This window comes from Salmo trutta, chromosome 21, assembly GCF_901001165.1.
Source record: "Salmo trutta chromosome 21, fSalTru1.1, whole genome shotgun sequence".
Classification (NCBI taxonomy): domain Eukaryota; kingdom Metazoa; phylum Chordata; class Actinopteri; order Salmoniformes; family Salmonidae; genus Salmo; species Salmo trutta.
The window spans coordinates 17,219,115-17,242,436 of NC_042977.1; the positions used below are offsets into that span (position 1 = coordinate 17,219,115).

General features: G+C 46.6%; 1 protein-coding gene across 4 annotated transcripts in view; it reads right to left on the minus strand.

The window, feature by feature from the left end:
- The window catches only part of chd7 (chromodomain helicase DNA binding protein 7), an 80,107-nt gene that overhangs the window by 39,972 nt on the left and 16,813 nt on the right, over window positions 1–23,322 (minus strand). For 3 of the 4 annotated variants that reach the window (XM_029704572.1, XM_029704573.1, XM_029704574.1), the window contains exons 2-4: window positions 20,290–22,290; window positions 7,331–7,809; window positions 813–960 (exon numbers count right to left, since the gene is read on the minus strand). In XM_029704572.1, coding sequence (XP_029560432.1) covers window positions 813–960; window positions 7,331–7,809; window positions 20,290–22,113 — 2,451 coding nt within the window. In that variant the 5' untranslated portion in view covers window positions 22,114–22,290. The remainder of the gene's footprint in view (window positions 1–812; window positions 961–7,330; window positions 7,810–20,289; window positions 22,291–23,322) is intronic. The other variant, XM_029704575.1, reaches the window with a different exon arrangement.

Genomic DNA, 23,322 nt, shown 5'->3' on the forward strand with positions numbered 1-23,322 from the left:
AAATGATTGACAAATGAAACCAGGGTGGAAAAAAAGAGGTTAATTCTATGATAGGATACAAATATATATATAAAAAAATAATATATTGCGGATATGATCAATCAGGTAAAAAAATATATAAAAATCTCCAACTTCCACAATCGGCAGTCCAGTCGAACAGAGGTACACAGCCACACTCTAGCGCAGGGCAGGCAGCCCTCTCTGCCACTCTCCTAACGGGCTAAATAGTGCCAGCTGCAATCATGGTATTACACCTGTCAGGCCGTGCCTACTGTTTAAGAGTGGTGGAAATTGGACAATGCCCCAGTGTCAGACGGCTGGGTGACCTGGATGTTTGGGTTGGTGAAGTCATTTGCAGCTAACAGCTACCATATGCCTGGCTCAGAGCAGGGTAGTGTGTTTGAGTGAGCATCTCGCATTAAGATATTTTTTATTGAATTCACTCCTGAAAAACACCGGGACCAGGTGAAGTTAATAATTGAACACCAGGGCCTGTTGCTAAACGCCCGGTAGACCAGGGGCATCTAGGAAATAGGGTCCCATTTGGGATGCATACTTGGACTTAATCTGGCCCCTTTAGTTCAGCCATCATCCATATGACTATTATTAAATCCATATTAAGACCAAAATAAAGTCAATAAATTAGAAGTCACCAAATAACCCCCATGCTAACAGGGTTGACATTGTTGGAAAGTGTCTGTTTGTACTGTACCACTGATGTTACTCTGTATGAACAACTGACGTTACTGTGTGTGTGTGTGTGTGTGTGTGTGTGTGTGTGTGTGTGTGTGTGTGTGTGTGTGTGTGTGTACCTGGACACCGTCGTCGTCCTCCTCATCAGAGGGAGGAGGGGGTGACTTTTCCACATCGGAGTTGACCGACACTGACGGTTCTCTCTTCCTCTTGGTCTCCTTCACACTGCTGCCACTGCCCTCTGCTGCCTCCACCTTCTTAGTGCTGCTGGAGGAGGACGAAAGGAAGAAGGGATGAAGAAAGAGGGATGAGGAGAAGGATGAAAGAGAGTGACAGGAGAGGAAGGAGGGACAAGGAGAAGAATGAAATAAAGAGATGAGTGAGAGATGGATAATAAAGAGAAGGATGAGTGAGTCTGAACCCTATCTCCGATCACCACCACTGTGTACTGCACATAAAAAGATATTGCCGTCAGCTTTCGGTTGCCTGTCTCTCTGATAGTCTAAAGTCAACAATGCCAAAAGTATAATTACATTCACACCATGAGGGACAACCTCTTATCATAATCTGCTCCCAATATCAAGGCTTTTACCATAGCATAAGAACCTTACGAGACCATTTTCATGACCGTTGGAACAATCAACAAATCACCCTGTACAGAACAAGGAGAACTCAGCAGATGAACCTGTGGTTTCAAAGTTGATGTTCGATACACAAGAAGATGGATGTCATCTGGGATTTCTAGTAAGTAACCATTTTGGAGAGGCCATGTTTTGAATTAACAGTCTGAGGTCCTTTCCTTGAGGCTGGAGGACAGAGGGTTAAAACATGAAAGAGAAGAGGGGGAGAGAAGGGAGGGAGAGAAGGGGTGTTGTCTCCTCTCTTTCCACTGTGTGTACCACACACACACACACACACACACACACACACACACACACACACACACACACACAGCTCCGCGGCTGCCACAGATTACACAAAGCCCAGGGGGTGGGCAGTCAACCCCCCCTGCCTTTCTCTCTCTCCCTCCCTCTCTCGCCCCTCTAGGGCCCCCCTCTCCTTTCATTTGCACGCCAAGAGCAATCACATCGCCCTGGTAACCGGCGGTCACATGACCCGCACCTGTTCCTTTGGCTGGACGCCACCGGCTGGAGCCATCTGCTCTACTCAGTCAGTCTCCCTCTCTTCTCCTTTTCTTCTTTCCCCTCGATCACGCCTCTCCTCTATGGCTCCTCTCTTTCTCCTCTAAAGCTTCTCCTTGCTTTCTCTTCCCTCTTTTTCCCTCCCCTCCCCCATGGCCTCCTCCCCTCCCCCATGGCCGCCTCCCCTCCCCCATGGCCGCCTCCCCTCCCCCATGGCCTCCCCTCCCCCATGGCCTCCCCTCCCCCATGGCCTCCCCTCCCCCATGGCCTACCCTCCCCCATGGCCTCCCCCCTCCCTTGCTCTCATCTTGGTTAGATAAGGGCAATTATACTGAGACTCCAATGTTTCTATTTAAAATGTTTGCCAAACAAAAGTATTTGATTTCAAAGTTGAACAAACCATCCAACTCTATGCCGAAAGACAACTTAAGAACTTTCCTAGAAAATGTAGCAAAAAGACATTTACTTGACCGGCACAGATGCAATATTTGGTAACAGAACGCCGTCATTCACTTTAGAAACAAATTATTTTACTGTCGATTCTATAGGACAAAAAAATATTGCGTTAAAGGACAACGTTTACCCTACGACAGTTTATTACTGCGCGAAAACCAAAGGCTTCATTATGTTACCAAACTTTATCCTGTTACCAAATTTTGCATCTGCACTGTTCAAGTAAATGTGTTCCTGTGGAAATTGTTTAAGTAGTCCTTGTGCATAGAGTTGTATGGTTCGTTAAACTACATTTTAAAGTGAAAAATCTGAGTGTCATACTTCCGTAACTGTTGAATTGCCCATAAGCTTCCCCACCTCCCCCCCCCCCCCCCCCCAATCAACCACAGATTTACTCTATTTTTCCCTCTGTCCATTCTCCTCTACTCATTATTCTTGGCCAGCTCCTCCAATGTCCATCATTTACCCTCAGACTCTATCTTCCTCTCTCATTCTACCGGTCCATCTTATTGACCAGTTTCATCATCCCTTCTTTTAATCTCCCTTTTCCCCTTCCCTCTCTCTTTCCTTCTCTTTTCCCTTTGAAAGGCCTTTCAATCTCTTCTCCTGCCTATGTCTTTCTACCCCTCTATCAAGTCTCCATTCCTTCCCTCACTACTCGTCTCCTTCACTCAAATTTCCTCTACCATCTCCCCATCTTCACTCCCCCCATCAGTCTTCTTCTCATCCTCCAGGCACAAGGTATTGTGGGCAGGGTTCAAGGAAAGACTCTGGGGCTGTGTGGTAATGCACCCAGGGGAGGGGGGAGGTAGTGGAGGCAGCAACAGAGGGTTAACGCCGCTAACCAACGCTGTTATAGGTACAGCACAAGGGCAACAAAACATGACGTTTCATAAGATGGCGTATGTAGTACCAAAATACCAGTCGGCCACCATGGTGTTGTAACTGCATTAACAAGCAGGATTTGTTCAACTGCACCAGTGAAATGAATCTGGTCTCTGGGGTGTACTGAATGGCATTTAGGCATGTGGTCCTCCAGCAGTGGTGTGTGTGTGTGAGACTTTGCTCAGTGTGTGTGCGCGCGCGTGTGATGGTCCATGCTGACAGCGAGGAGACGGGAGGAGGAGAGGGAATAGAGTGAGGAGAAGGTCGGAGGAGGGAGGGAGGGAGAGTTATAGGACACCTGCCGTCCGCTGGTGAGATGAGTCATACACAGCTGGACCCCCTGACACTTCCTCCCCGGCCCCCCCCCCACACACACACACACACACACACACACACAGCTTTAGCATACTTGCAAAGGCCAATGAATGCACACAGGAGTACCCACACACACCGCTTCAGCAGAGCGCCTGCAATAACTCTGGAGACATTAATAAGGGAAGGTTCTCAGTCATGTGACTGGCTTGGAAGGGGAGGTGCCTCGATGCAGAGCGAGTAGGCAGCAGATTAAGATAAATGGTCCGGTGTGTGTAGAGTGAGGAAGGCCCTTCTGCCCTTTCAGTATGAAGGAGACGTTGTGGTATCACACGTTTCGAGGGTTAACACAGTCTGTATTAAGGGAGAGCCACAAACACGCTCAATGTGAGGTGCTGCATGTGTGCTTCCCTCTTCCTGACGGCTGTGTGTACAGCAAACAAATCTGCCAGCAGACGCAAACACACACCCCATGTTGCACACACACGGGTGTGGCAGCGAGAGGAGCAACGACGCAGGAGAGGGTGTAGCTATTAATAGCTCCGCTTTCTCCCAGGATGACCGAGCACAGAAACACAAGGTCAAAAGACAGCCTTCTGCCTGCCAGCCACTGGCTCGCTCTCTCCTGAAGCCCCTCACTCCATCCATGTCAGTGATGCTGGCTAGGGAAGCAGGGGACAGAAAATGAGCACATGGACTCGAGCCAAACTGAGTGTCTCTCTACACAGTGCAAAAGGAGAGGTCTGCTCCATTTCAGCTATACTCATGACTTATTCAGATATGTCTTCCACCTATCCTATCATGAAAGGTAATTTTACCTGTCCAGTGTATCAAAACATAGGGTTTTTAGGGTGTTTATCTAAAATCCAAAAGTGTAACGAAAGGACCTGGCGGAGAATGCCACTTTAGACCAGAGAAATTCAGACACGGAGGTTCCCTCTGTGTGCTCAGGGAGCAACCCTCTGTGGACAGATGAAATGGCCATTGGCCAAGACCAAGTTAGACAGGGTAGGCGTGGGCAGGCAGATCTAGGATCAGTTCCATTGCGCCCACCTCATGGTTGAGGCCAGGGTTGGGGTGGAGGACGTCTGATCTCCGATCTGGACAGAGTAGAAAACTTCTGCCTGAAGACTGGGAGAATGTTTAGTCCACCATTACAGGGTGGAGGTTGAGTGAATGAGCTGCCACCATTATCATGCTAAATTAACCCATTGGCCTAGCCATCACAAAATGGAGGACGGTTATGGAGAATGGTGCTCTCACAATACCAGACAGACTGATTCAAGGTTTAGCATCAAGACAGTCAATAATAAAATGGTACTCAACACCAAAACCATTCCACAGCAAAAACAACGCGTATTAGCTAAAGTCACTGACTAAACCACTGGGCTTTATTTTTATTTTTTTTAAACATTGAACAATGTTGCTAACTAGTATAACAAAAACAACAAATAGAAATGTTCTATTTTCAATTTACTAAAACAATTAAACACCATATTAAATAAGAAGTATCTTACATTTTCCTGATGCAAAACCATACCATATGAGAATAACTGTACAATTACATCTAAAGCGTTTTAAAATGTAATTTGATACATCTTAGGGTTAATTTGCTCATCTATGACCATAATATTAGGTCAAATGACAAATTACACAAAGATACATTATTCGTTACAGCTAAATCATTTAAATGTATTAAATGAACAGTAATTCCAAAACGACAAACACTTAAGTTCATTTCTGAAGTTTCTATATTGCAGTAGTGTAGTGTAGTGTAGACGTCATACAAATACAATGGACTTTACACTGCACACTACAATTCCCAGAGTGCATTTCAACCCCCAGGGTGCAATGCTCCGCCCAGTGCAGTTGGCTGGCTAATGGTAGAAAGCCCAGACAAACACAAAGTAGGCCTAACGTTAACTATGACAGCAATATATTTAGACTAAGTTATGAGTGCATTTCACATGACTTTTGGAATGTAATAATATTGTAATTTTTGTTTTGCAACTCAACCTCCCTTACACTGCGCTGCTTTTAACAGCTTTCGCAGTTGTTTCGGTGGGCTTGCCCTCATCGGCTGTGTAAGCAAAGTATACCCATAGTTCACTTCTGGAGGCAGTTTTGTCAACAAGCTGCGGGTGTGGAGGTATGTTCGTTAAAAGAAGCCAATGCTGTCGGCATTCGTTCTCTCCTCTCGCTTGCTTCTCAAAAGTGGCTTGCACTGAGTCGGCTGTATGCGCAAGTAGCCTGGCTAGCTTGCTATTAGCCCCGTGAGAAGATTGACAAATTACTAGACATACAGCTTGACAGGATTGAGTTTATGACGTGAGACATTTGAAAGAAGTACCGATAGTAACAAATTGTACTACCAACCTGTTTTTCATGTTCTAGTATTGAAAACATCTGCACATTTAGATATACCGTGCAACACTAGTGGAGAAGGGAGTCGGCCCCAATTGATTGGAGCTCCCAGAGACAAGAGCCTTTTCGCAGGGCTTCCTTCCGGTGCTGGAGTCAGGCTTGGTGGCTAAATGAGGCAGCATGGCCTTGATTACCATTAGCGGCCATTTTACGCCACAAGATTACCTCCTCCCCCTCTAGGCACACACACACACACAAACAGAAACACACTCACTTCCCTCTACCACACAGCCACACGTGAATCTTTTTTTCTCCTTCCCCCATCGCTCGCTTCCTCTCACACACACCTCCCCCTCTGCTGACCCCTGCTCCGGTGCTGGGCCGCAGATGCGGGGCTGACTGGCGGCTCTGGCCCCTCCCTCTTCCTCTGGATGAAAGGGGCCAAGCGGCAGGAGGAGTGACAGCACTGCGGAGTAGGGGAAGAGAGGAGGGGGATGAGGGCAGCGGGATAGAGAAAGGCGGGGGCGGGGGGCTCTGCTGACACATTCCTCAGGCAGCTCATGTTACTACCTCCACAATGAAAAGGCCAGATCGCTCACTGGCTCTGCCCACCTGCTTTGCATTTCCACCCAAGGAGGCAGAGAGCGAGGGGGAGAGGAGAGAGAGAGGAGGTAGACCGAGACGCAGGGTCTTTAGCATGCTGAGGGCTCCTGAAGCCGTGTGATAGACAGAGACAGAAGAGAGAGGGAGAGAGAAGCCAACAGCGTCTGTGAGACATGGTGTTGAGATGGACAGACCAGGTAGCATGAAGGAGCTTCTCCATCCATCTCCAGCCCTAGATGAATCACTCAGGTTCACGCAACCTCTACCTCACAGGTTAAGTTGACTGGAGATTTTGTTAGGTCATGACTGAATGCTAAAGGCCAACCAACATGTTCCCACTAAAGCATGAGGATGGAAGGTTCCCATCGCTGTGTAAGCCAACGCTCCAAAGCTCTCAGCTTGGTTTGGCAGCAACTTGGTGTGCCTCTACTGCTGCTAACCTCTGATGGCTGCTTCACAATGTACACTTACAAACCCATGGACACTCCACCACACCAGCGGCATAGCTAGTTCACCGAGTCCAATGATCACATAACCAACATGTGTCCCTGCCTACATGTGCCAAGACCCCGGACGTCACTCTTCGTCCACCTGGGTGTTCGCGAACTCGGGGCCGTGACCGGTGTTTCCCACTGACTGGTCACGTGATTGAAGAGCAAGGTTTATCCAACTAAGTACTAAAAGCATAAATACTGACCTGAACACAGACTGAAATCAGCAAGGCGTTCAATAACAGTAGTTAGAGAGCAGCTTATGTAGAGGTATGTGCCTTGTCTAGATGTAGCCTATCATCTAAATGTAGTGCTACTATTAATAGTTAAGCCTCTACTAGAGTGATGTAGCCTACATTTAGTTTATGTAATGCAGATGTAACCTACCTGTGCTTCTTGGGCATCTTGGCCTTAGGGGTGGTGCTCCTGGCCTTCTTCTCCTTGGGCTCTTTGGGGGTCTTGGGCATTTTCGGAGTCTTGGGTGGCTTGGGTTCTTTAGGCTCCTTCTCCTTTGGTTTCTTCTTGGTCTTCTTATCCGCCGCTGGCGATTCCTCCAGGGCGCCTGTCAGAGGGTCAGCCTCAGGCCCGCAGCTGTCCCCGACGTCCGGCTTCCTCTCCTCGTCACCTTCCTCCATCACTCCTTTCTTTTTCTTCTTCTTCTTCTTCTGCTTCTTCTCCCCCTCTCCTCCCTTCTCCTCCTCTCCTCCCTTCTCCTCAATCACGTTGGCTTTCTTCTTCTTCTTCTTTTTTGGCTTCGGCTCTGTGTCCGTGGGCTGCTGGTCACGGTAGGCTGGCTGGAGGTTCGCCCCCGAGGCGGATGTCCTGTCGGAAGCTGTCGTCACGGATGATGGATCTGAAGGGGAATGCTGCCAGGAGAAGAGGAATAAGATATTAGTAAATATTTTCAGCAGCAGGGGAAACAAAAATGCCGATCACATAACGACTCTTTAGGGTTAAACAGTTTTTGTAAAAGATGAACAAAAAGATGTCTTCCACAAGTTGCTCCAACCATAACACCTGCCGTTCCCCACCGTAGTCGTAACCTCTATCCCAGTACAGCTATTGCTAGCTTTATACTTTTCTTAAGGCTTCTACCCCCAAGCCATAAGACTGCTAAATAGTTACCAACAGCTAGCTACCTCTTTTTATGTTAACGCTAACATGTGCTGCTGCTACTATTTATTATCTATCCTCTTGTTTAGTCACTTGATCCTCACTAGTGCTGAGCGATAAGAGCTTTGTGAGGTCGATTCAGTTTCGGTTAGATTATTTGGGTTGAACGGAGTAACAGAATAAAACAATTAATAAAAGTCCCATGATGCTAGTGACTGCTTACCAATTATTAATTCACATTACTTTAATAAAATATTCCAGTTGTGTATATTACATTTGTTTTATTTGATGACTGTTATTTCATTCCAAGTCATCTCATCGAGCTGCTGCCTATGCGGCCTGACAAAATTACTACTTTGTAGTTCTTCAAATTAAGGCAAGCATACTTTGACAGCTTAATACAATCAATCATGCCTTCTCTCTTCTGTAGAAGGAGTAAAATAAAACAGACCGGACAAGTAGATGCGCAATGGATTATGGTCATTGTAGTTAATTACCACATTCTATGCACTAAACTTGGTAGAATATTGGCTTGTTGGAAACTACAACATGGCACAGTTCAGGCTGGATGTGATGCATCTCTAAAGAAACTGTGCAATGTGCGCATTGAGATCACAGAAGAAAAAAAAAAACGAAAATATACTGAACAATAATATAAATGCAACAACTTCAAGGATTTGACTGAGTTAGTTCATTTAAGGAATCAGTCATTTGAAATAAATTCATTAGACCCTAATCAATGGATTTCACATGACTGGGAATACAGATATACATCTGTTGGTCACCGATACTTAAAAAGGTAGCGCGACATCGACATAGTTGATAAGGCTGTTGATTGTGGCCTGTTGAATGTTGTCCCACCCCTCTTCAATGGCAGTGCGAAGTTGCTGGATATTGGCAAGAACTGGAACATGCTGTTGTACACGTTGATCCAGAGCATCCCAAACATGCACAATGGGTGACATTTATGGTGAGTATGCAGGGCATGGAAAAAAATTGACATTTTCAGCTTCCTGGAACTGTACAGATCCATGAAACATGGGGCTGTGCATTATGCTGAAAGATGAGGTGATGGCGACGGATGAACGGCATGACAATGGGCCTCAGGATCTCGTCACGGTATCTCTGTGCATTCAAATTGCCATTGATAAAAACACAATTGCGTTTGTTGTCCGTAGCTTATGCCTGCCCATACCATAACCGTACCGCCACCATGGGGTACTCTGTTCCCAACGTTGACATGAGCAAATCGCTCGTCCACACGACACCATACACGTGGTCCGCGGTTGTGAGGCTGGTTGGACATACGGCCAAATTCTCTAAAACGACGTTGGAGGCGGCTTATGGTAGAGAATTGAACATTATTCTCTGGCAACAGCTCTGGTGGACATTCCTGCAGTCAGCATGCCAATTGCACACTCCCTGAAAACTTAGCATTGTGGCATTGTGTTGTATGACAAAACTGCACGTTAGTGGCCTTTTATTGTCCACAGCACAAGGTGCACCTGTATAATGATCATGCTGTTTAATCAGCTTCTTGATATGACACCCGTCTGGTGGATGGATTATCTTGGCAAAGGAGAAATGCTCATTAACAAGGATGTGAACAAATTTGTCCACAACATTTGAGAGAAACAAGCCTTTTGTGCTTATGGAACATTTCTGGGAACTTTTACTTCAGCAACACTACACGTTTGTATTTTTGCTCAGTGTAATTGAACCGACAATCAATTAGTTTAATTTCGGGTTAATCGCTCAGAACTAACCCCTACCTATATGTACACATCTACTTCAATTACCTCGTACCCCAGCACATCGACTCCGTGCTAATACCCTGTGTATAGCGCCTAGTTATCGTTACTCATTGTGTAATTATTCCTTGTCTTACTATTTTTCAATTTATTCCCCTCTGCATTTTGGGAAGGGCCCGTAATAAAGCGTAGCACTGTTTACATCCGTTGTTTACAAACCATGTGACAAATACAATTGTATTTATTCTTTAGTTCAGCATGGAGACAATTGACTAAATCTAAACCTATATGTCTATAGAGAAAGAGCTCTACAGCCTTAGAGAGAATATATGCAATTTATCCAGACTGTGCTGGCTCTAATCTGAATTCTATTGCTAAAGAGTCTGGGGCTAGGTCTAATAATCTAGCCTCTATTCCTAAAGAGAGGGACTTGGTAATTCTAGTCTAGCCTCTATTCCTGTAGAGACAGAAAGTAGCTCTCCTCTCCCCTGCTCTCTATCCCCAGTAGAGCTGGGCTGACAGGAAACACGTTGGCAGCTGTTTGGGGCTTCCAGCTGCCCGCAGTCCCAGTAGCAGATGGGGCGAAGGCATTATGACACGAATAAATTATATCCATACTTCAAAAAAAAAAAAAAAATGTAAAAAAAAAAAATGGGGGGGGGGGGGGGGGGAAGTGCATTTATGGACATAAGCAAATTTACTGCAATATGCCACAGCTCTTGCCGAAGGAGTCTTTGAAAACATCCCCCTTGTCTGAGCTGGTTGGAGTGTGCGCAAGTATTTTCACTAAAGAGAGTAGAGAAAGAAAGGAAGGAAATTCAGACGAATGAAAGATGAGGTCCCGTTTGTAGCGTGCTCGTTTTATCTGTGAGGCCTGCAGATCGCTCAGAGACAACTAAAAAAAAAAAAAAAAAACTATAAGAAACCACAACTGCGGCAGTCAAATGCAAATTTCCTGTAAACAAGCAGAGACAGATTGGGTGCATGGTGCATGCCAAACATCACCAAGGTCACAGAGAATGCGTTTATGCCCATCCCCAAACAGAGGTGTGCAGAAGACAGGCTGGCCATAGAAATAGAGAGAGGCGAGAGAGGAGGGCTTGGACTGCTGCTTTAATGGATAAACGTCTCCTCTTGCCCAGCTTCCCCGATAATCAATCACATGAATGACAATGGGCCCGGTGCACGCACACACTCACTGCATCGCTAATGTGACAGCAGCAGCGCAGAATACGATACGGACGGTATTGGGTTTCATCTCTCGGAGGGGAAGAGTGATGTGCCGGTTATTCTGGCAGCCAAAGTGCTCGCTCTCTGAGCTAAATACTCCCTGAAGGAGCAGAGCAGAGGGCGGCCACTGCTGCTGAGTGGCTGTGGTCCTTCACCACAACACCTCCAGGGCGAACGACGCCATTGCGACGCACCAAATATGGTCCTCCATTTTTCATATTCAGTATTTCTTGAAGGAAGCATAAAATATGGACAACGATGGCATTGAAAACAGTCAACTGTATAGTCTCTGGTGATGGAGAACCATTGGCTTGACCGTCTGGGGTTTGTCAATTCTTTGCAACTGGCAGACCCCTGCTCACAGGCTATGGTTAGAAACCCCTGGGACCCCCTGTCCTTCAGTCCTGTGCAAATCAGGGTTAGGGTCAGTTTCATTTCAAACCAGAATATTTCTTTACAATGTCGGTTGTTCAATTCATTTTGCTGAATTGAAATTGTTCCCAACTCTGATACCAATTCAACACTCTTAAATCAAAATGGCAGGCCTGTGGTTTAAGGATGTAAAAGACCCTAGATGCCAATCAACCAATGTTTTGTGGTTTTGAGGGAGGGTGGTGGGGGGGCACCTTGAGTCTTTTGGAGATCGAGCACTTGAGGGACAGGGCTGAATATCCTAAAATGGGCCTTACCATCACTGGAGGATAAGTTGGTGATCCAACAGCCCCAAAGAATAAGGCCATTGACTAAAACATTAACTCATCTTTTTTTTTTACCGTTTGTTGATGTCAACCAAAAATAATAAACATCCACTGTTAGCCAAGAGGTAACCAGGTGCAGAATTCCTACAACAGCTGAATTTGAAAAGGCAGAATGACACCAAGGACACCTTTACTTATTCAAAAGTACTCTTGAATTGGTCTTTCAGTCTATCCCCTTGAAAACAAAACGGACTAGAGGGAGTAGAAGTGATAAACGTGCCAGTTTCAGCAGTCATGGGAGAAGCCCACATTTGTAAACATTAACTCCGTCAAACGGGTCCAGTTAGCTAGCATCTGCTGATTAAATCTATGGGCTTGTTAAACTCCTCCATTCGCCGAATGGGATCATAATGGACGAAATGCTACTCAGAAGAATGGAATCCATACTTGTAGCCTTCAAAACGTGCAGGTGCAGCTTATGGCCCTCTCAAAGCACTTTTATAACAAAATAAATATAGCCGGCCCCGCCAAAATGCAAAGCAATATTTTCCAACTCTGTAGGCACAAGGCAGGCAGATACATTCATAATATTGCAGGTAGCTTGGTAATCCAATGTTTCCCACATCATTGCTTTGGCAGATGGGGAAATGATGAATCAGAGTAGTCTCCACAGACTTGCTCTGCTGCCTCCTTGACTGATGAAGAAGAAAAAAAATATGAAAAAAAGGCATTGTCGTTCGGTTGGAAAAGTTGATGCCGCCTGCTCTGGATGTCGCTAGGAGCGGGAGACAGAACACCGATCTCGTCAGGCCAATCAGCAATAGTTTTTGCTCAGGCCTATAGTGATATTTACATGCGTGACACACTCTTTCTTTAGAGCATGATTGGTGCTGCTTGCTATATAGAAGAAAGTTCATGGAGCCAGTATCCATCAGCTCAGCATCCGTGACTGACTTTTAAAGAATAGGTCACCCTGTGCAGCGTGCACTAGACAAGGATTGGGCCAATATATGATTAAATCAGATAGTGATATTTGACATTGACAATATATTGTGCTTGACTATATCAATTTGAACTTTACAAATCCAAACTGCAGTTTTATCAGTTAAGCTGAATCAATATGTTGAAAATTAATACTAAATTAATTAACTTAGCCTTATTTTTTCACCATACTAAGATTATTTAATGAGAATGCAACTATTTTAAATAAGGACAGCAATTTTACAGTGTGGAATTACCTAGTCATTAACAGTACTAAATACTTATATCAGATAGAGGTCTTGCCAAATATCTCCCACCCCTACTAGTCACCCACAACAGGGTTCTACACTAACTTTATCCCACTGGCACTACTAACTGAGTTGGTGGCACCAGCACATGGTCACATTTAACACCATGTACTTTATAGGTTTTCAGATGTGAGAACAGGAAGAAAACAGCACAACAATCCCAACCCCTTATTCCTCCACCTACCAAGGCATCATACAAAGATATCACAGAAAAGTAAATAAGACAACAACAACAAAAAAATAGACAATGGAGAATAAAAAAATTATCACAATACGGCCACTAGATCAGACATGACTTTTGTCGGGACCCAAGCACAGTGCACCTAACCTTTTCTAGAGGCAGAGATGACATTACCTCCCTAACCGACTGCATAAAGTAAGTTGGCTATGCAGACTTCCAGAAAAAGAGGACAGGGCGGAGAGCTAGCAGTGAGGCAAATGCCGTTGCATTCGCCTGATGTGTGGTAACATTCTAATCTAGGAGAAGTACTCCAAAATTAGCTGAACAGGTTGGGGTTAATACTTATTACACATACAGTAGCAGTCAAAAGTTTGGACACACCTACACAAGGGTTTCTTTATTTTTACAATATTGTAGAATAGTTGAGATATCAAAACCCTGAAATAACCCATGGAATCATGTAGTAACCAAAAGAAAGTGTTCAACAAATCCAAATATATTTTATATGTGAGATCCTCGAAGTAGCCACCCTTTGCCTTGATGGAAGCTTTGCACACTCTTGGCATTCTCTCAACCAGCTTCATGAGGAATACTTTTCCAACAGTATTGAAGAAGTTCCCACATATGCTGAACACTGGTTGGCTGCTTTTTCCCACATATGCTGAGCACTGGTTGGCTGCTTTTCCTTCACTCTGCGGTCCAAATCATCCCAAACCATCTCAATTGGTGTGGAGAATAGGTCATCTGATGCAGCACTCACTCTCCTTGGTCAAATAGCCCTTAAACGAAATGACTGTCCCACTAAGCCCAAACCAGATGGGATGGCGTATCACTGCAGAATGCTGTGGTAGCTATGCTGGTTAAGTGTGGCTTGAATTCTAAATCAATCACAGACAGCGTCACCAGCAACGCACCCCCACACCATCTCACCTCCTCCATGCTTCACGGTGAGAACCACACATGGAGATCATCCGTTCACATACTCTGCATCTCACAAAGACAAGACGGTTGGAACCAAAAATCTCAAATTTGGACTCAGACCAAAAGGACAGATTTCTACTGGTCTAATGTCCATTGCGCGTATTTCTTGGACCAAGCAAGTCTCTTCTTATTGGTGTCCTTTAGTAGTGGTTTCTTTGCTGCAATTCGACCATGAAGGCCTGATTCATGCAGTCTCCTCTGAACAGTTGATGTTGAGATGTGTCTGTTAACCTTTGTGAAGCATTTATTTGGGCTGCAATTTCTGAGGCAGGTAACACTAATAAACTTATCCTCTGCAGCAGAGGTAACTCTAGGTCTTCAATTCCTGTGGCAGTCCTCATGAGAGCCAGTTTCATCATAGGCTTGATGGTTTTTGCGACTGCACTTGAACTTTCAAAGTTCTTGAAATTTTCCGTATTGACTGAACTTCATGTCTTAAAGTAATGGACTGTCGTTACTCTTTGCTTATTTGAGCTGTTCTTGCCATAATATGGACTTGATTGATTTGCAAATAGGGCTACCTTCGGTATACCACCCCTACCTTGTCACAACGGATTGCCTCAAACACTAAGGGAAGAAATTCCACAAATGAACAAGGCACACCTGTTCATTGATATGCATTCCAGGTGACTACCTCATGAAGCTGGTTGAGAGAATGCCAAGAGTGTGCAAACCTGTCATCAAGTCAAAGGGCGGCCATTTAAAGAATCTAATATAAAATATATATTTTTAATTGTTTAACACTTTTTTGGTTACTACATGATTCCATGTGTTATTTCATAGTTTTGATGTCTTCACTACTATTCTACAATGTAGAAAAAAGTAAAAATAAAGAAACCCTGGAATGAGTAAGTGGCAAAAATTTTGACTGGTACTGTAAGTGAGAATGCATCTAAAAAAAAAAAAGTGGTCCGTGACACCAATCAAAGATTGGTATGACCGAAACATGTGTCCCACAGTCATTAGGCTCTGGTGGCATCTCAAACACTTGGATGTATTTTCGCCAATCTGTCATTCGAGTAATGGAGACAGTGCAAAGGCTTGAACTTGCATGCCTTATGCAAAATTATGTGTGGATACGCCACATACTATGTTGCCATATGTCATCGTGTAGCTCGCCACCCATGTCTTGCTCCCATGGAGATTTTGTATTTGCCCAGGAAGGCAGATTAATGTTCTGTATTATGTCCTATAATCTGGAAATTGTGCCCTTCAGATACATGTTAAGATCTGAGCACCTCACGACTGCATAGTCACTATAACCATACCCACATGTACATACTACCTCAATAAGCCTGACTAACCGGTGTTTGTATATAGCCTTGCTACTCTTATTTTCAAATGTATTTTTACTGTTGTTTTATTTCTTTACTTACCTACACACACACACCTTTTTTTTCACACTATTGGTTAGAGCCTGTAAGTAAGCATTTCACTGTAAGGTCTACTACACCTGTTGTATTCGGCGCACGTGACAAATAAACTTTGATTTGGACAATTAGAGGGCTCGAGTGGAAATTAAGGGAAATGCTTTTTAGCAAAGCAGAGAGTTTAGAGGTACCTAAAAAAAAAAAATTGTGGGAATGTTATGGTCAACCCTCAGAATATCAAATGAGACAAATGTTTTATCAACAAATAGGTCACTAATAAACACCAGACCATTCCTATGCCTGAACTGAAATGCTGTGTCAATCTGCGATGCTGAAAATACAATTAGAACATTAAAATGGGGAGAAGCAGATTGCATGTTTTAGGCTAAAGTGATTTCGGAATTGGGACCAGATTTTAAGGGAGTTCTTGACGAAAGGATTTAAAATATGGGGTGCCGAGGTTCATTGGCAGTGGGGAACACAGCAACAAGACAGGAGAAGTTGGAAGGCTTCCCTATCTCCATGATGGCCCAAGTTGGACCATCCTTGTTTTCAAATGTAGAAACCCAATAAACACATTTAGACAGTGCATTCAGAAAATAGTCAGACCCCTTTACCTTATCCATATTTTGTAAAGTTGCAGCCTCATTCTAAAAATGATTAAATTGCTTTTCCACACATCAATCTACATACAATTCCACGTAATGACAAAGCAAAAATATGTTTAGAAATATTTGCTAGTGTATTAAAAATATAAAACTGAAATATCACATTTACATAAGTATTTCAGACCCTTTACTCAATACCTTGTTGAAGCAACTTTGGCAGCGATTACAGCCTCGAGTCTTCTTGGGTATGACGCTACAAGCTTGGCACACCTGTATTTGAAGAATTTCTCCCATTCTTCTCTGCAAATCCTCTCAAGCTTTGTCAAGATGGATGGGGAGCGTCGCTGCACAGCTATTTTCAGGTCTCTCCAGAGACGTTCGATTGGGTTCAAGTCCGGGCTTTGGCTTGGCCACTCAAGGACATTCAGAGACTTGTCCCGAAGCCACTCCTACGTTGTCTTGGCTATGTGCTTAGGGTCGTTGTCCTGTTGGAAGGTGAACATTCACCCCATCCTGAGGTCCTGAGTGCTCTGGAGCAGGTTTTATCAAGGATCTCTGTATACTTTGCTCCATTCATCTTTCCCTTGATTCTGACTAGTCTCCTAGTCCCTGCCGCTGAATAACATTCCCACAGCATGATGCTGCCACCATCCCTGTACCATAGGGATGTGTCAGGTTCCCTCCAAACATGATGCTTGGCATTCAGGCCAAAGAGTTCAATCTTGGTTTCATCAGACCAGAGAACCTTGATTATCGCCACTACCATAAAGGCCTGATTGGTGGAGTGCTGCAGAGATGGTTGTCCTTCTAGAAGGTTCTCCAATCTCCACAGATTAACTCTGGAGCTCTGTCAGAGTGACCATCAGGTTCTTGGTCACCTCCCTGACGAAGGCCCTTCTCCCCCGATTGCTCAGTTTGGCCAGGCGGCCAGGTCTAGGAAGAGTCTTGGTGGTTCCAAACTTCTCCCATTTAAGAATGATAGAGGCCACTTTGTTCTTGGGGACCTTCAATGCTGCAGAATTTTTTGTACCCCTTTCCCAGATCTGTGCCTCGACACAATCCTGTCTCGGAGCTCTACGAACAACTCCATCGACCTCACGGCTTGGTTTTTGCTCTGACATGCCCTGTCAACTGTGGGACCATAGACATGCGTGTTCCTTTCCATATCACATCCAATCAATTTAATTTACCACAGGTGGACTTCAATCAAGTCGTAGAAACATCTCAAGGATGATTCAATAGAAACAGGATGCACCTGAGCTCAATTTCAAGTCTCACAGGAAAGGGTCTGAATACTTAACCTGTTGGGGCTAGGGGGCAGTATTTGCACGGCCGGATAAAAAAAACGTACCCGATTTAAACTGGTTACTACTCTTGCCCAGAAATTAGAATATGCATATAATTAGTAGATTTGGATAGAAAACACTGAAGTTTCTAAAACTGTTTGAATGGTGTCTGAGTATAACAGAATTCATATGGCAGGCCAAAACCTGAGAAGATTCCATTAAGGAAGTGCCCTGTCTGACAATTTGTTCTCTTTCTGTGGCATCTCTATCGAAAATACAGCATCTCTGCTGTAACGTGACATTTTCTAAGGCTTCCATTGGCTCTCAGAAGGCGCCAGAAAGTGGAATGGGGTGTCTGCAGTCTCTGGGCGAAGTACAGCAGCTCTGTTTGTGAGTGGTCAGGCTGGGAACAGTGACACTGGAGATGAGCGCTCATGAGAATTCTCAATTTTTTACTTTCAGCCTTTGAATGAATACAACGTCGCCCGGTTGGAATATTATCGCTATTTTACGAGAAAAATAGCATAAAAATTGATTTTAAACAGCGTTTGACATGCTTCGAAGTATGGTAATGGAATATTTTGAATTTTTTGGTCACGAAATGCACTCGCGCGTCACCCTTCGGATACTGACCTGAACGCACGAACAAAACGGAGGTATTTGAATATAACTACGGATTATTTGGTTTTGGTTTTTGTGACATATATGCTTGCTTTGAAAATGGCTGTGTGATTATTTTTGGCAGGGTACTCTCCTGACAATCTAATGTTTTGCTTTCGCTGTAAAGCCTTTTTGAAATCGGACAATGTGGTTAGATTAACGAGAGTGTCTTTAAAATTGTGTAAAATAGTCATATGTTTGAAAAATTTAAATTATTGCATTTCTGAGGTTTTGTATTTTGCGCCACGCTCTTCCACTGGCTGTTGACTAGGTGGGACCTTGCCCAGGGAGGTTAAGGTCTTTATTTGAATTAATTTGCCAAAATGACCAAAAAACAGCTAGCATTTTGTCATTATGGGATAGTGTGTAGATTGAGGTTATTTTATTTATCAATTTTATAATAAGACTAAAGTAAGAAAAATTAGGAAAGGGTCTGAATACTTTCCGAATGAACTGTATACGAATAGGCTAATTAGGCTATATCATTTTGACAATTTAATTACATTTACTTTATGGGAACCTTAGCTTATGACGTGCCGCCTTTGTCTGGAGCGCACTTGTGATTGAGTTTTCAAAACAAAATGGTCACTGGATTGCTTCTTTAGTTTTAAATCGCATTGCAGCCCAAATTGCATTTCCATCTACACAAAGACTGTCAGCAATGCTAACGAAAGCCTAACGGCTACACAAAGTAGTAGACCTACAGGACCACATACGCACTTCAGAAAGCTGGTTTGTGTTTGGTCAATTGCACATTACTGTTTGAATAAATCATAATAAAAAAAACTATCATCAAGGTACAAAAATATATTTAAAAACTCTTTATGACCAATTAAAAATGTGCGTCGCACTGCCAAGTCAAACGGCCGCAAACGCGACTTTTTGTTGCGATATCGAACCCCGCATAACCATATTACAGCAGCCAGGGCAGACACGGCTGGGAGCTAAAGGAGCTGCTTACTGTCAGGAACCCTATTACCATATTAGAGAGTAGTGATGCAGAGTTGAGAGCTGAAGAGCCAGACACTGCTACCGCGACCGGGGGGGGGGGGGGAAATCAGATCCACCACAGGAACAATAACGCCATCATGGTCTTGACGTCCTCGGGCGCATTTCCCTCAGCCAGCCTAACATATAACGGGGTTATGTTCTTGTAGCCAGGGACCGAAGCACACCGAAGCGATGCTATGAGGCTTAACTGTGTGCCTAACATCTAGGTCATTCGCGTTGGGCAAATTAACTCTGACATCTTAAATGTCAACCACAAAAGTCCCTAATAGGAGTCCCCGTACCGGGGGATGGGGCGAGGGGGCCACTGCTGGTAAAAGGGAAGAGGAGGAGTGGAGAGTGGTGATGGTGTGAATGAGGAAGAGGACTAATAGAGATGCTAAGTGTTGGATGTGTGTGCTGCCACAGGGCGGCCATTGTATGTGAATGGGTTAGCAGGGAAAGAGGCTTTGAGCACAAAACAAGCTAATGGAAGCCAGGACACACACACAGCAAACTATTGAGAGCTGGTAACCTCCACTCCCCACTGGCTCCCCACTGGCTCCCCCCTATCCTCCCCTGCCCCCCTTTCCCCTCTCTCCCTCCCGACAGGGCACATCCTGCTGTACACCATTAACTCACGCATGAGTCCTTCGAGACAGACAAGGCAAACACACACAGAGAGCAGAACGAGAGAGAGAACAGAAAGAGAGAGAAAAGAGCGAGACATGGAAAACAACAGGATAGGGTGCACGGATAGAGGGGGAAAGAGTAAAAGATAGAGGGGCAGACAACGAGAGAGAGAGAATTAAACAAACAGAGGGAAGTGAGGATGGAATAGAGAGAGCAGAGCGGGCGGAAAGAGAGCAGACGGGGGAGGAGAGAGATGCTTAGAGAGCAGGAAGGGAGTATTCCCCCTCAGAGAGAGGGGGTGGGGATGGGAGGGGGGTTAGGAGATTAGTACTGTGGCGCCTGGGTCTTGGGGAGGGCCAGGATATGCAGTGGAGAGGAAACAAACTGCTGTAAAAATCCATTTCCCACACACACACCTCAAAACTCACATTCAACCTCCACCCAGAGCACCACTGAGTTAAATGTCACAGACCCCCCCACACACACAAATACCCCATGCACATGAAAACAAACCCACAAAAACCCCCACACACAAACTTCAACATCAAAGCAAACTCACCTGAATGTGAGGCACTTTCTGGGGGGTTGGAGGCGACTGGTGTGGCGGCGGCGCCCAGGGTGGCTGGTTGGGTGGAGAGTTCTGGTGGTGGGGGCCGGCCAGGTGCGTCTGGGCCTGTGACGGGGGCAAAGCAGCCTGGGCGGGGTGCACCTGCTGCAGCTGCTGGAAAGCCATGGGAGGAGGCTGCAGCTGCTGCCCAGGTCTGGGAGCCTGTTGCTGGAGAGGGAGCAGCCGCTGGTCCTGGGGTCCTGGAGGCTCACCGTGGGCCATGGGACCTGGAGGTCTCACCTGGCCGAGTGGGACTCGTTGGTTAGCGGGCATGCCGGGGTAGAGCTGCTGGCCCGGGGGCATGTGGGGGTGCTGCTGCGGGTGGGAAGGGTGCTGAGTGTGGTGTTGCAGGTGGGGGTGTGGCTGCTGAGTACCCATGGGAGTGGGGTTTCTCTGAGGTGGGGCCATGGGGTTAGGGGGCTGGAGTGGGACTCCTGGGTAGCCCCCTACCTCTGGAGCCAGGCCGGCACTAGGGGGGCGGCCCTGTTGAGGCGGAGGTGTGCCCCCAGGGGTTCCCATGCCCCTCATTGGGGACATGGAGGGGGGAGAGCCGTAGGATCCCTGAGGCGGTGTGGGGAGGTGGGGCTGCTGTTGGGGGGTGGCCTGGGCCTGGGAGGGGTGCATGGGCTGGGAAGGGTGCATAGGCTGTCCGGTGATTTGGTTGGGGTGGACAGGCTGCTGGTGTACCTGGGGGCCCGTGTAGCGCTGTGGGGGTCCACCTACGTTGGGGTAGCGCTGGACCTGGGCAGGCCCCATGGCGTTACTGTTGTTGCTGGTGCTGCTGAGGCTCATGACGGGACTCATCCCTGCACTGCCGGCTAATCCCTGATTAAGGTTGCCGTACTGGGGGTAGGGGGGGTATTGCCCTGAGCTGGTTACAGCACCAGGGGGGGCTGCCTGGCCGTGCATGTTGAACCCCATGTTCTGGTGGGGCCTCCCGGCCAGGACCTGCTGCTGGCGAGAGGGGCTGTGGGGGAAGCGAGGGGTGTGGGAGGCCATAGGTTCCTGGCTGGGCCGGTGGAGGAACTGCTGGGCAGGCGGTTGCTGCTGTGGAGGCTGCTGTTGCTGGGCTGGGTGGCGCATGGGGGGACCTGTCATGCTGGGGTTCTGCTGGAGGCCCACGTGGCCCATGTAGTGGCTGGGCTCCTGGCCCATACCTTGGGGGAAGTGGTTGATCCTAGGGGGCGTCTGGGTCTGGCCAGAGTGACCCTGCATGGTCGCATAGTCGGCCCGGCCCATGTAGGGGCCCATCTGGTGGCCGTGGCCCTGGGGCCCTGAGGGGCCATGTTGTTGGTGGGAGGGGGCCTGGGTTGCGGCCTGTTGCTGCTGGAATGGAGGCCTTCCTTGCCCGGGGCCAGCCTGGGGGCCCCACACGGCTCCTCCGTCAGGGAATGGCTGGCCACGCCCGTCACCCTGCGCTCCGGGATAGACGTGGTGCCCCCCTCCAGGTTGTTGGGGATTGTTGTGGTAGCGCGAATGTGGGGACGCCATGCCGTTGACGGCGGGCCCGTTGCCCAACATCCGGCCCTGCTGCTGCTCGTAGCCCGCAAAGGGGTCGTAGGGGTGGCCCATCTTGGGCTGTCCGGGAACGGCCTGCGAGGGGTGGTGGAGGGAGTTGGAGGAGAGCGAACCGTAGCCCTGGTGCTCGTGGGGCATCTGCTGCCCCATGGGGTTGGGCTGGCCCTGGGGGAAGCCACAGTCCCCCAGGCCCTCCAGCCCGTCCGAGAACAGGTTGGCGTCGTCCCCGAACAGGCTCAACATCCCTGGGTCGGCCATGGCTGCTGGGGACCTGGCGGCTGGGGGGAGCGGAGCTCCAGGGAATCTGCGCTCACACAGAGGTGGATGTCCTCAAAGCCGCTAATCCGCTAACTAATCTGCAGCATGTCACTCCATATTTCCCTAATTCTCTCAGAGAATGAGAACGCAGTGTCAGGCAAAGCCAGGTTATGGGACCTGGAGGGAGGGAGAGGAGAGCGGTAGGAAGAGGACAGAGAAGGGGAAGAGAGAGATAGGAACATTAGAATTGGCTATATCAGGTCAATTGTGCAACGCTACCCCTGTTCTTTAACCTAACTGAAATAGATTTCTTAAAAAGTGGCACGTTTAGCAGTTTAATCAGTTGTAAATGCCCCCCCCCCCATAGCCCTTTCATCCCCATCCCCCACCACCCCATCCCACCTCTGTTTCCATTTACTTTCAAACAAAAGATTTTCTTCCAACACACACACACCAAGCCTAAACTCATTCATTCTTTAGAATGGGTTGTTGGTTGGAAAAGAACAAAGGCCTGGGCAGAAGCAGGGGTGTTTAAACAGCAGCAGCTGCCAGATCAGCCCAGCAGATGTGAGAATACAAGGAGGGGAGCCACCTGCTCAAGCGTGTGTGTTTTGTTGGGCAGAGGAGTGAGAGAGGCAGAGCTCAAGTGTGAGTGTGTAAGAGTGAGTGCATACATGTATATTTTGTTTGTGTGTGTTTCTGGGTGCATCACGAGTGAGTGGGGCTGCACGAATAAATAAAATGTTTAATAGAAATCGCAATATTGACTGTGCAACATCCATACCGCCAGATGCAGCGACATTTTGAAACGCCACAGCCGTCTAATGCCTTTTTTTTAAACTTTAGATTTATTGCTCAAGTTGACGGAGTTCTCGCTCAGTCTCTTGAGCGCTGCCCAATCCCACACACACAAAACCCGCCCCGTCACTCAAGCAGGCAGTTCCTGGTGCTCGAGCTGCACTCTGCATGCACTGACTAAACAGTGAGCAGTCAACTGATTTTGAAACAACGCAGTTTTCCACTTTGCTTCTTTATTTAAATCCAAGTTTTCTATTTTATACTACTTGTTTGTGTACCTTTCTCTCTGCAAAACTCTAGTTAGTTAGTCTTAGCAAGCTGCAAATGTACCTAGAAAACATGCGTTAGCCCCTTACGCTAATCGCTAGCTAGCAAAATCCACTTATCTTGCTTCCAAACCTTTGCTCTTAT